General features: G+C 34.7%; 1 protein-coding gene across 1 annotated transcript; it reads right to left on the bottom strand.

Annotated features, from left to right (window-relative positions):
* Positions 1 to 803: 803 nt before the first annotated feature.
* LOC148313164 (cathepsin O-like) lies at positions 804 to 8358 on the bottom strand. Its single transcript, XM_088266210.1, has 5 exons — positions 7922 to 8358; positions 6467 to 6741; positions 5455 to 5587; positions 4565 to 4761; positions 804 to 3639 (listed from the first exon to the last, which is right to left on the bottom strand). Exons 1-5 carry the CDS (start codon positions 8108 to 8110, stop codon positions 3333 to 3335), a joined length of 1101 nt encoding a protein of 366 aa, XP_088122336.1. The 5' UTR covers positions 8111 to 8358; the 3' UTR covers positions 804 to 3332.
* Positions 8359 to 13046: the final 4688 nt, after the last annotated feature.

Genomic DNA, 13046 nt, shown 5'->3' with positions numbered 1-13046 from the left:
AAGTGATTTTTTCACTGTAATATTTATTCAATATCACCCTGGACTGGTACCTGAAGCGGATGGCTGATAACCTTTCTTTCATGTGTTAACGATCAAGATAACACTGCGTTTATATGCAGTGCCCTGTGCACCATTGGGGTGCGGATAAGGGTTTGATGATATAGTTAACACTTACCTGAATGCAAAATTTTTGTTTTTTATTAGAAACTGTAAGTTTTTTTGCAAAAATTAACACTTTGAGTACCGGGTACGCCATGTTGGGGTGCTATTTTAGCCATGCGTTATTAATTGCATGTATCTCAGTGGCAACCTTGGTTATATGCAACTTTGCTTGCAAAAAAACATTGTTTAATATTTATGCCCCGAAGTATCATTACTAAATGGCAGGATATACTTACGAAATAATGATTAAAATCACTGAAATCTGTCGAAAACATGAATTAAAAAAAAATTCTATCATTGATTAATATTTCTTAAGTATTTTCTACCATCGAGCAGTGAAATCTCAAAGTGAAAATATTGGATATTTTATTATTATTTTGTAAGCAAAGTTGCATATGGCCGAGCACACGTGGCATATGCAGCAGTTAATTGCAAAATTAGCTTTTTAAAAAATGGCAGTTTCGTAAGTTAGTAATTAATTTCGGCACAGGAGTGATAGAAATTGAAGGATCTATGCCCAAAAAAAAAATATTAGTCTATTGCTACTACTCCACTACTCCCCTTCTGCCTTCTGCATTCCTTGCATTGACAGGTTTAAATATTGACAAGGTGCAACGTAATTGAATTTTTTCTTCGTCATATTTGTAGTATTTTTCAACCTCTTCTTAATTTACTTCCACAAGGACAATCAGATAATTTAACACACAAGGGGTGTCTTCATGGTGATGAATTCCGTTTATACGTAACGCAAGTTTTACATTAGATTTTTCTGAGTCAAGAAAAAAAAATGTAACTTCAAGGTTTTGAAAAATTTTGGCAAATGGAGATGCTGAATAACACAATTGGGGAACTAACTATATGGGTATTATCAACACTATAAAAAAAAACAAAAAAATCTTTTTCAAAATTGAATGATTATAAAATGTTGGTGTAATATGATATTTTACACTTAGGGGGCTTGTGCACAACCCTGAATTTTGCCGCCCGGCAGTCTGGTTTTGAAAAGTAAAAGCGAATACGACAGTTTAGCGTGATCAAATTAAAACGCAACGTGTTCACGCACCGATCAAGAGCACCGATCAAGAGCACCGATCTGAAGAAAGATGGACAAAAGCACAAGTCAATCTAAGCAAATCATTGTTTTATCACGCTAACTGAAGAGTCGGACGGTAAAATTCCGTGTAGTGCACAAATGCCCTTAGAATACCAATTTGGAAAACTATATTGTTTATTTTCAGGTTGATCCAGAAGTTTGACATAAAATGCCTGCGTACATAATAATTTTATCCTCACTAGGTTAGATTTATTGGTGAAAAACGCACTGAGAAATCACATCATTTAAAGACTTATTCATGGAATTTTAAAAATGCTTTTAAAGCTATCACTACAGTTTATTGCACTATACTCTCATATTAAGCACAGCAGGTATATATCACTCATTTGGTGCAACAATGGAACTCTTTTACACTTTTAAAAATATTACTAGAGATGCCATTCAGACGTTACAACACGCCAACAGAAATGGTGCCATTTTACTTAATTCTACAATGACACTTGCGCCATCTCGCAGCATTTCATCACAAGACCAATTCTGTCGATGCTTCTCCCGATGTAAATAGTCTTCCCGCACATTTCGACATACTAAACATGTTTTAAAAAAAGGTGTAATTACGTCACTGTTGCACCAAATGAGCAATATACATTCTAAGCAAACCAGAAAAACGAGGTTTTCAATATTTAAACCGTCTTGCTGAAAATATTCTACATAGTGTATACTATACAGTCTATAGAATATTAATAGCAAGAAATAAGTGTGGATTCTATACAGTGCTAGTTCAATAATCCGTACGCATCGTAATCCGAAACATGCTGTAATTTGAACGATTTAGCATCATATTTGGGCATCAGGTGGCTGTGATGAAGGACTCTAGCATCAAGATGTTTTGAGTGATGAGGGCATCATACGTGCTGTCACATAGCTCACTCCTTTCAAGAACGTCATAAATAAAAAATCGTCGATTTTCAGTTGTGCATGTTTTCGGAATGCCCAGAAAATGTACTATATCCCAGCAAAATCGGCATATTTTTAACTTAATGTTTACCCGCTACAGGGCAGAAAGTTTTGTCTTTGCATTTTGAAGAAATGGTATTGTTTGATTATTTTTTAAATAAACTAAATATTTTTCAAATGGAGAAAAAACCATCAGGTTTTAACTAAACAGATCTGTTGCACAGTAAAAAGTTCAATAAGTGACTTGATATTTATTTTTGATACATTGCGTTATATAACTTTAATAACGTTTTCCTGAAATATCAAGTTTTCTGATTTATGACGTTCTTGAAAGGAGTGGGCGACATGTGAAAATTTCGAGAAGGAATTTGATGACGCCGAGCAGCTGATGCCAGTTTCATAAATTTCACATTCTGAAGCCGTGAAAGCTTTCAACATGGCCTTCAACTGGGCTGAAGAAGCCGTCCAGAACACTGAGGAATTGGTGGTTTTGATATGAATGCGTGATTTAGCCCTTAAACATCAGTTAGGTTCATTTTCGATTTAAGTTTTACACTTAGTAAATACCACTACTTCTTAAAGTCGGAATCGAAACTCGTGTCATAATAGATTTAAAGAAATTGTGGTATTTACTAAATAAAACTGAAATTAAAAATGGATAGATTATTTTGTGACAGCCGAATCAATAAATGAAACCAGTTAGGTTTGTTGGTTCAAAAGAAATATTAGATTTTTTGAAGCTAAAATAAAAATGTTAAAATTTAAAATGATTCATTCAGTATCTAAATAAAAATGTAAAATAAGGGGCATTTTTATAAACAGAAATGACATTTTTTTCATCAGGTTTCTCAAAACACTTAGTAATCTGTACGAATCCCTAATCCCTAGTCGAACGATATATTGCACGATTTATGTTTGGGTTAGCGAGTTGGCACTGTACTTTTTCTTCTTCTTACCCTTACCCGGACCCAACAGTGCATAGGGCACTGCAACATATAGAAGCTGTGTTATCTTGATTGTTAAACGCACTAAGAAAATGTGATCAGCCCTGCGCTTCATATACCAGTCCAGGGTAATAATAACTAAAGAAAAACGAATTCCTGCTGTGCTTAATAGGGCAACATACACGACTAAGCGCCTTGAAAAATTTTCAATGCTATTAAAAAATATTCAACATTGAAACCTCGTTAGCGAGCCCGCATATATTTTTTCCAATGGCGAGGTACAGGTAGCCTCCCAGGCCGAATTTCTTCCCCCAAGAGTTTTTAGCGATGTAGTACGGAATGTCCGCGGTCAGGTCATAGCCAACAAGTTGAACGGCGTGGTTGAGCGACATTATATCCTCGGCGCAGTGGTACTGTATGACGCCCCCGAGGTAGTTCTGCCAGGAGAGCGCGTTTATCGCCACCGCGACCGGCCCGGAGAGCGCCAGCCACTTGACTATGCTCGATTCTCTGCCCAAAAGACTGAAATGAAAGGAAATGTCACAAAATTTGGTATTTAAAAAATACAATTAGCCTGTGATTACATCAGCACTATGAACCGATTAAAGGCATTCGAAATGTGGCTACATCGTAGAATGCTACGCATTCCATGGACCGATATGGTCAGCAACACAAATCGCTCACTCTTTTCAAGAACGTCATAAATAAAAAAATCGTCAATTTTCAGTTGTGCCTGTTTTCGGAATGCCCAGAAAATGTACTATATCCCAGCAAAAGCGGCATATTTTTAACTTAATATTTACCCGCTACAGGGCAGAAAGTGTTGTTTTTGCATTTTGAAGAAAAGGTATTGTTTGATAATTTTTTTCAATATACTAAATATTTTTGAAATGGAGAAAAAAACCTTCAGGTTTTACCTAAAAAGATCTGTTGCACAGTAAAAAGTTCAATAAGTGTCTTGACATTTATTTTTAATACATTGTATTATAACTTTAAACTTTAAAAGCGTTGACCTGAAAAATCAAGTTTTTTGATTTATGACGTACTTGAAAGGAGTGAGCGATATGACACAAGAAGAAAATTGAAAATGAACCAGAATTAATCATATATGTCAATATGAACGCTTCCAGTGTGTAGTAGAGCCGCCACAAAGTTTACCTCTCTTAAGGCACAGAACACCGCTACCACTGGATATCCACTGCTGGCAATAATAGCAGTTTTTATCTGAACAAAGGAGTTGGTAGATAACAAAGAAGCTCATAGACTCCATATACTCTACATAAAGAACGGATACGAATTAAGAAAGTAGTAATAGCCAAACATTAACAGAACTTACGAGCCACAAGTGAAGTCTTTGATTCGCACGCCGGTGTTACTCCATATACTCTACATAAAGAACGGATACGAATTAAGAAAGCAGTAATAGCCAAACATTAACAGAACTTACGAGCCACAAGTGAAGTCTTTGATTCGCACGCCGGTGTTGTTTGTCTTGACCGAATGGCACTTGTCTGTCGTCTTGGTGAGTGGATATTCGTCAGAGAGGTGGATTGTCACATTGTACTTGGTCAGCCACACCAACAGACTACAGATGTCGCCGCCCTTGCAGCCAAAGTTTCCATTTGTGGCGCAGTCAATCATTTGCTAGAAGAAAGCGGCTCCTCAATAACTTCATGGATTAGGAAGAAGGCGACTTAAATTTGCAACATAGTGCTAAAGAACAAATAAACCCTTTAACTGATAAAGATTTTATTTGGAAAAAGTGCAGGTTATTTTACTTCTGATGATGAAATACTTGCAAGTCAGGGTTGAAAGAAAAATGTGCTGTAGTAAAAAGGTTTTAACACATCGTTTGCGGGAAACGCTTAAAAGCGTCTTTTACATACTGTTGGTAGAGAGCGGGAGACGCTTAAAAGCATTCTATTTGCTTACTTTTGGTAGAGTGCGAGAGATGGCAAAAAACATTGTACGGATTGGAATTGCGTTTGCGGTTGCTTGTGATTAGTATACTAATTAGGTTATTTATTGTAACTGCAGACAGTTGGTGGAATTCCATATTGAATGTTGGGTAATATATCCAAAATAAAACAAGGTTTTTGTTGGATTGAATTCTACATTTATTTATATATATCTTAATACGTGACGCGTTTCGTCTTCTTAGGACATTATCAAACACTGACTAAAAATATTTACAAAATGTCCTTATATACTAACAATATACTATATACTAACAATAACTAACAATATATTACCCAACAATACTAATTAGGGTCGGGGTTGATGTAAAAACCACCCGACAACAATGTGTTAGTAAATTATGGCCATAAGAATACTTACTTGTATACTGAGAGTGGTGAGATTGCCAGTTTGCATAGCCGCCATGGCTTCAGCAACCTGGATAGTGCTGTACGCCCAGCAAGCACCGCACAGTCCTTGATCTTCCACACCACTTATTACTCCCCTGTTCCGCCTAAATATGAAATACACAAGTTTAACTCTTACCACTCTGTAAGCCAGACATTCTGGCCCGTATGATTCTATTAGGCAGCTCCGTGGGCCATTAGTCTGGCCCGGCGCAGGCATAACTTTAATCACTGATTTCTCTATCACCCAAGTATTGTATATTCTACCAAAAAATATTTCAGATAAATACGGTTAATCTTAACATGGTCATACGAATTGCCAGACAGAGTCTCCCAAAATATTTATTTTAATGGTAGAAAAACGTCGCATTTTTTTTATCAGAGTAGCTGGATAAGTTATGAGAAAAAATGGTCAGAGTGGAAAAGGTTAAACATCAGTCTTTGACAACAGAAAAGTTGGCAAGTTAGCACATTGTTGTAAGGCGGTTTTTTCATCAACCCCGACCCTAATTTTAGTCAGAAGTCTAAATTTTAGAGTTGTGTGCTTGGGACTTTGAAGGACGAAGTGGGGGTAATAGCTGTTTCTCATTTTTAATAATAATACACCCAAATCACCCACCCGATATATGTGTGTTTTTTTTTAAAAAGTTTTGAGTGTAACACCAATAATTTCAAAACTAAAAAAACTTTTTAATTAGATGGGTATGCATTTATTATTTACCTTGCTTATTATGTACAAGGTTTATAGATCATTAAGTGGATTTTTGTTTCTTCTAACTAAATAAATATGTTTTTATTTAAACCGGTGTTGGCCAATCATTAACTTCTCAGCATTTGCTCATTGCTCGGAAGAAACCAAGTAATACTCCTCAGAAGAAGGTTGACTGTCGTCAGCAGACCTTCCGTTCCACTAGAAGAGGGTTCGGCATTTGTTCTAGCTTGGTTTATGTTACCAATATCCTTCACTATTTACTAAAAAAACTCACCAGTCCAGTTTAAGGGGTAGTCCAAGAGTCTCCATTTCAGTCCGCAGCATGTCGGCTGGGTTCGGACCGAAATATCGAGGGTTAGCAGCTTCTAAGATGGTCAGACTGTGATCTGGTTTCATCTTTCGTTGGTGATTTTTAGATAGTCGTTTGACAGTGTCTAAGTTTACCAAGAATTCTTCTTCGGTAAGATCGGAGAATTGAGTTACGCCGTATACGGCTGTGTAGTTATCTGTTCTAGCGGCATTAAGCTTGTTGATTCTCGCCAGAGAGTCCTAAAAGTAAAAGGTATCTTGATTGTGTAATTTGAGGGAAATTAGCTATTTTTTTTAAAGAATACGATTGAATTTTAACAAAATGACTAACAGAAAAAAAATGTGCGTTAGAGAGCCTGTTTTGTCTGAATTAAGAATCGAAAAAAAGGTAAATAAATAAAAACAATTTAAGCAAAAACAATATAAAACTTATACTTTTGAAGAATTTGCAATAATTATTATTTTCATTAATTGATTCGGCAGTCACTTTTTGGTAAAAATCTATCCCTTTTTTAATTCAAGTTTTACTCAGTAAATACCACTATTTCTTAAAATCAATTGTGACACCTGTTTCGATGCATTCCGCATAATTTTGAAACGCCGTACGGTGTTTGAAAATTATGCGGAATGCATCGAAACACATATTATTGTCACAAGTGAATAAAGGGAATGTAAAGATTCTACCTACATTTGCATAATATACAAGCTGATAAATTTTATCTTTAGAAAGGTTACATCTTATCCTTGTTTTTATATACATCAACTATTCTCAATTGAATAGAAATTTTTTTTAGACCATATTGATCATATGGGCTCCTTATGTTGAAATACGAAAATCACAACATTTTGCTATAGGGTCCATGGCAAAAACTTTTCAATAAGAAGTACATTTAATGTGAATGTATGATTGCATGTATCGAATTGTAGACATCAAGCTGCACATATAATCTCATAGAATTGAGACCTGACTGAGAGGTGGAATGATTTAAAAATTCTAATGTAACAGACAAAAACTAACATCAGCGTGATTAAAAATAATATTACAAATAATCAAATAAGTATTTTGCTACAGCTTAAAGGATTTAAAAATTACACAGTAACGTAATTACAATAAAAATGCTGATAAATTAGAATGTAATGTAAGTACGACAAAAAATGCTGATTATAACCAAAATGTAATGTAATTCCAACAAAAAATGCCGATTATAACCAAAATGTAATGTAAATACAGCAAGAAATGCTGATTATAACAAAAATGTAATGTATGTAGAACAAAAAATGTTGATTATAACCACAATGTAAGCAATATTATAATAATCTTTGTGTTTTCTTGTGACGGGCAAGGTTCGAATACATACAGCAAAGTCATAACAATGCGTCAACGAAATAAATATCAGAGATAATATCTCCAACACATTACCTTGAAAATGTCATATCTTTTGTTATATTCATCAGAACCGGCGGCATAAGACTTGTTATAATGTATAATAAATTCATCAAATTGTCTTTTAGTATCTTGATTATCTGGGCTTTTTACCCTGATGGGTATACCGAGGAACAACAAAAAAATAAGCCCGGTCCAGTTGCAAATTGTCTTCCAAGACGGCATTATTGTGACGTTAAGTAAAAATAAAACCGGCTAGTATTCACACTCAGGACATAACAATAGTATTTTATCATAAAAGTTAACAGATCGACCGGAGGAAAACACAGAAATAAGTTAGACAACAACACAGGCTGCTAATTATATGACAACAATGTGAATGAACGTCAAAAGTCAAAACGAGATCCGAGAAAAATAAAACTGACATCTGCCTGAATTGAGCGAAACGACGTTCCATAACATTAAAGTTTACTAGTCTTCTTCTTTTAATCTGTTTGTTAGTGCAATTTTTTGTCGATAGGGGCTAGTCAATATCATAACATAAAAGTAATATTATAAAGAAGCAATAAATAATATAACAAATCGATAGGTACCTACAAATAGTATGATGAATTTCTAGGCTGTTATCTGCTGCGTCCTCTGAATGCAAAGCCGCGTCCCGTAGATCTGCGGAGAAAGAAAATTACTCATCGGGAATATTATAACTAACTAAGAGTGCTTATGCACTACACTGAATTTCACCGTCCGGAAGTCCGGATTTTAAAAATAAAAGCGATTACGACAGTTTAGCGTGATCAATTTTATGCGCACCGTGATCACGCATCGATCAAGAGCTCCGATACGAAGAACGACGGCCAAAAGCACAAGCCAATCCAAGCCATTCATCCGTTTATCATGCTAACTGAAGTGCCGGACGGTAAAATTACGTGCAGTGCACAAACGCCCTAACTAACTACCTAACCATCACGCCGCTTACGCAGGGGTAGGCAGAGAGCATAGAACGTCACACCATTCTGTCTTTGCAAACATTCCTCGCCTCTTCCACGTTCATGCATCTCCTCACACATACCCGCCGATTATTTCGACTTCTAACCTGACCGCTTTCAAGTATTTGGCATGCCCGATCGTGCCAAGTTTTTCTCGGTATTCCTCTGCTCCTTTTTCTTACTACATTCGCGCCATAATTTTATTTTACCGTTCTTTCCTCAACCATTTATTCCAAACCAAGCCATCTCAACACACCTTTCTTAATTTTATCGATATTGCTTATCTCGGGAATATTATATATGTGACTTATGTATGTAATATTTATGTTTGAGTTCTCGGCAGTATCCATAGTTAAGATGGGCTAGATTTTTTTATTTAGCAGGGACCCTTATTAAATGTATGTAAGAGACTTCTGGGTTTATTTATATTGACATCTATTGATATATAGGAGTTACTTATATTGACATCTCAACATACACCCCTGGACAAAAAAATTTACGAGTCCTCAAAAAAACTAAAATTGACACATAATGAATTATTCTTGATATTTAATTAGTTTTTTTTGTATTGTTTAACATATATGATGACTACTCGTTACTTCAAGGTTAAAATGAAAGATCTTACTCATGAATTGTACTTAGAAATTGCCATTATATACCAGGTATCAGATTATCCGAACCTTAGAGACCCATAACGGTTCTTTTATGGTCGAGTGTTTGTGATGGAGTAATAAAAGACATGTAATTTTTTAATTCATATTTAAGAAGAAGGTTCTAATCGCTTTATTTTAAATTAAGGTATTTTACATTTAAACATATTTATAACATTTAAAAATATTTAATACTTAGTGAATTCACCTTTATTTTTTATAACATGTAAAATTCTATTATTTAACGAAGCGTAAAGCGAATCTTAAATTTCTGATGTTATTTATTCTTCCTAAACTTGAATCAAGTTTTTTTTAATTCCTCAATGTTTTTTTATTTTTTTTTCTCAACTTTTTTTTTCAAAATCGCCCATAAATTTTCTATTGGGTTCAAATCAGGACTATTCCCGGGCCACGTCAACGATTTTAAGCCAATTTTATCCTTGTATTCAATGATCTGTAAGAAAAACAATAAATTATTTATCAAGTGGTCTATAAAGTGCATTAAAAAATAAATATTTGTACTCACAGTGCGGGCTCTATGGCACGGCGCCAAATCGTCCTGAAAAATCGGGTCCGCGGTATACTACGTAATGTCCTCGATTGTTGGAATAAGATGGTTTTTTAACACTTTTTTGTACTGGATGGCATTCATCGTACCCTGTATAAAATTTAGAGGTCCCAAACCGTACGCTTTCATGCACCCCCAAATCATGACGTAGGGTGAATGTTTAACGGTTCGAGTGACGCACGACGGATGGTATCTTTCCCCAAGTTTTCGTCGAACTATCTTTCTGCCGTCTGGACCAAAAAGGTTGAATTTTGATTCATCGGAGAAAATAACATTTTGCCAATCCTCCAAGGTCCAATTCTGGTGCTCCTTCGCCCAATCCAGTCTAGCCTTCTGCATTTTGTTCGTCAGTAATGGTTTCTTTGCGGGACTTCGTGCTTGGAAACCATGCTCCAACAGCCGCCTGGACACTGTTTTTACTGAAAATGTTGATTAGCTAGTAGACTGCACCTCTGCGTGTATTTTAAGTGCCATTAAAAATCGATCGCGCATAACAATTTTTTTTATTAAGCGATCATCTCGGGCAGATGTAGCGCGTCCCCATCCGCTTCCTTTTTTCCGTTCTATGTATCCAGATTCTTGGAATTTTTTAAATAAAAACCTCACTGCACCTTCTGAATACCCAACTCGACGAGGTATTTTACAATTAGATATGTTTTGTTGCGACAGTGTGATTATTTTGGATTTTATCGTAATCGACATTTGCTTTACACTTTCCATGATTGTTGTGTTATGTTCCCTCAAACGCGGGTAAAACAAAATTGTTGAGACATTTTAAAATGTAAATATTGTAGAAAGGTGACACAAAGTGTCTTTAATTTATTGAACAAAAGAAAGAGGTATCGATAAAGGATTTCTTAGAAAAAGAGTTCAGTAAAGTCAAGGCGTGCGGTAGTAAGTAAACTCGTAAATTTTTTTGTCCTGCGGTGTAGATGAAGAAGAAAATGATAATGAGTCCGGGTATTTATTCATATAATGAATATTACAGTGATAACTTTTAAAACTTTTATATTTAACAAGTTTGTCCGCCTCCGTAGCGTAATGGTCAGCACGCTCGGCTACCGTTCTGGAGGTTGATCACCATTCCTTCGTGTGTTAACGATCAAGATAACGCTGCGTTTATATGATGCAGTGCCCTATGCACCATTGGGGTGCGGATAAGAGTTCAAATGAATGTATGTGGTTATCAATCATGGGTAGAATGGTGAACGTTACACGTGTATAAAGTGAGTACATAAACCAGTTTATGATAGGTCGTAAGCCCTGTAAATGCCCTGACTTGCATATTTTTCTTCATCTATGTTGAGATGTTAATAAAGTTACCTGCATTACGTAGTTATATCGGCAACTTCCGTATGCAATGCCTGGCCTGAAAGAATTAGCGTTTTCTTTTTTTTAATGAATATTTGTATTTAATTGGATAAAAGTAAAAATAAAGTTATTTGTTAATTTCCGCATGGTGTCCCTGCTCAAGTCTGATTAACATTATGCACTAGAAAGAAACAGTAACCGTAATAAATGCGTAAGAATTAGAGTTTCCATGCTCCATTGCATTTTATACGTTTCTTGCCTGCTTGAAATTTTTTGAAGTGCAATATTATGTATAATATTATAAAATAAATTTAAAATACTGTTGACTAAAATAAATTTCTACGGAAATAATATATCACATATTTTGGTTGGTTCAATCAGTGTTCCGCAAACTTTTTCTGTTAAATGTACACCTGCCAAATTAACAATTTTCAGTTGTGTATGTTTTCGGAATGCCCAGAAAATGTACTATATCCTAGCAAAAATGGCATATTTTAAACTAAATATTTACCCGCTACAGGGCAGAAAATGTTTGCATTTTGAAGAAAAGGTATTGTTTAATATTTTTTTTAAATACACTAAATATTTTTCAAATGGAGAAAAAATATTCAGGTTTTACCTAAAAAGATCTGTTGCACGGTAAAAAGTTTAATAAATGGCTTGATATTTATTTTTTTAATATATTTTACTACATTCTTAAACTTTAAAAACGATTTCCTGAAAAATCTAGTTTTTTGATTTATGACGTTGTTGAAAGGTGTGAGCGATATATGTAAATAAAAGTAGAATTCAATCCAATAACCGTGTTTAATTTTGGATATATTACCCAACAATTCAAAATGGAATTCTACCAACTGTCTGCAGTTACAATAAATATATCGAAAATTATTTATGCTCCGTTCCGCATACGTGTCATGATTAGTAAGGATATGCGAGGATGTAGGAAATTCCAAATTACTGTTACGCATTCACAAATAATAAACAAAAAATACGTCATATTTTTTCTAAATTGTGCCAAAAGGGTGTGCAGTGTATCATCTGTATTAATTTAATTTTTAATTTTACATTAAAAATCATATAATACACGTGGGTGTACGCCAACTCGAAAAAATACAATTTTTACTTAATGACGCATATTATAAGGTTTTCAACGTTTTATAAACTGGCAAAATACACTAAGTACTTTGAAATGTCATATTTATGTGGTTTTAAAAATAAATTCAATGCTAAGTTCAATAGCGGGTATTTTATTCAGGGTTTACTTACTTTAAATAACAGGGATTATTCAAATAGGGATTTTAGAGTTAACGTTTTTTCCTTATACCAGCGGTCGGGGTATAAGGCAAAAAGGCAAAGGTATAAGGCAAGAGTTTGCCTTATACCCAAATGGGGTAAAAATTATTTCTACTGAAAATTTCATTTTGTCTATTACATACTTTTTATTTTCATGTAACATTTTTTTTTTCGTTTAAATTATTTTCAATGTTTATTTAAAATAAACATTGATTGTCTTCTTTTCAAAATGGTGGGAGGGGGTAGTATCGATTTACGCAAAAATATTTTGGGGTAATGGTTAAAAAAGTTCCCCAACCGCTGCCTTATACCCATGATATGTAGGTTTAAAGTCAAATAAGTTTTAAGCGTAA

Source organism: Brachycentrus maculatus, unplaced genomic scaffold, assembly GCF_059751285.1.
Source record: "Brachycentrus maculatus isolate JH-2025_06_01 unplaced genomic scaffold, ASM5975128v1 h1tg000017l, whole genome shotgun sequence".
NCBI lineage: Eukaryota > Metazoa > Arthropoda > Insecta > Trichoptera > Brachycentridae > Brachycentrus > Brachycentrus maculatus.
This window is presented reverse-complemented; position numbering and strand designations above follow the sequence as displayed.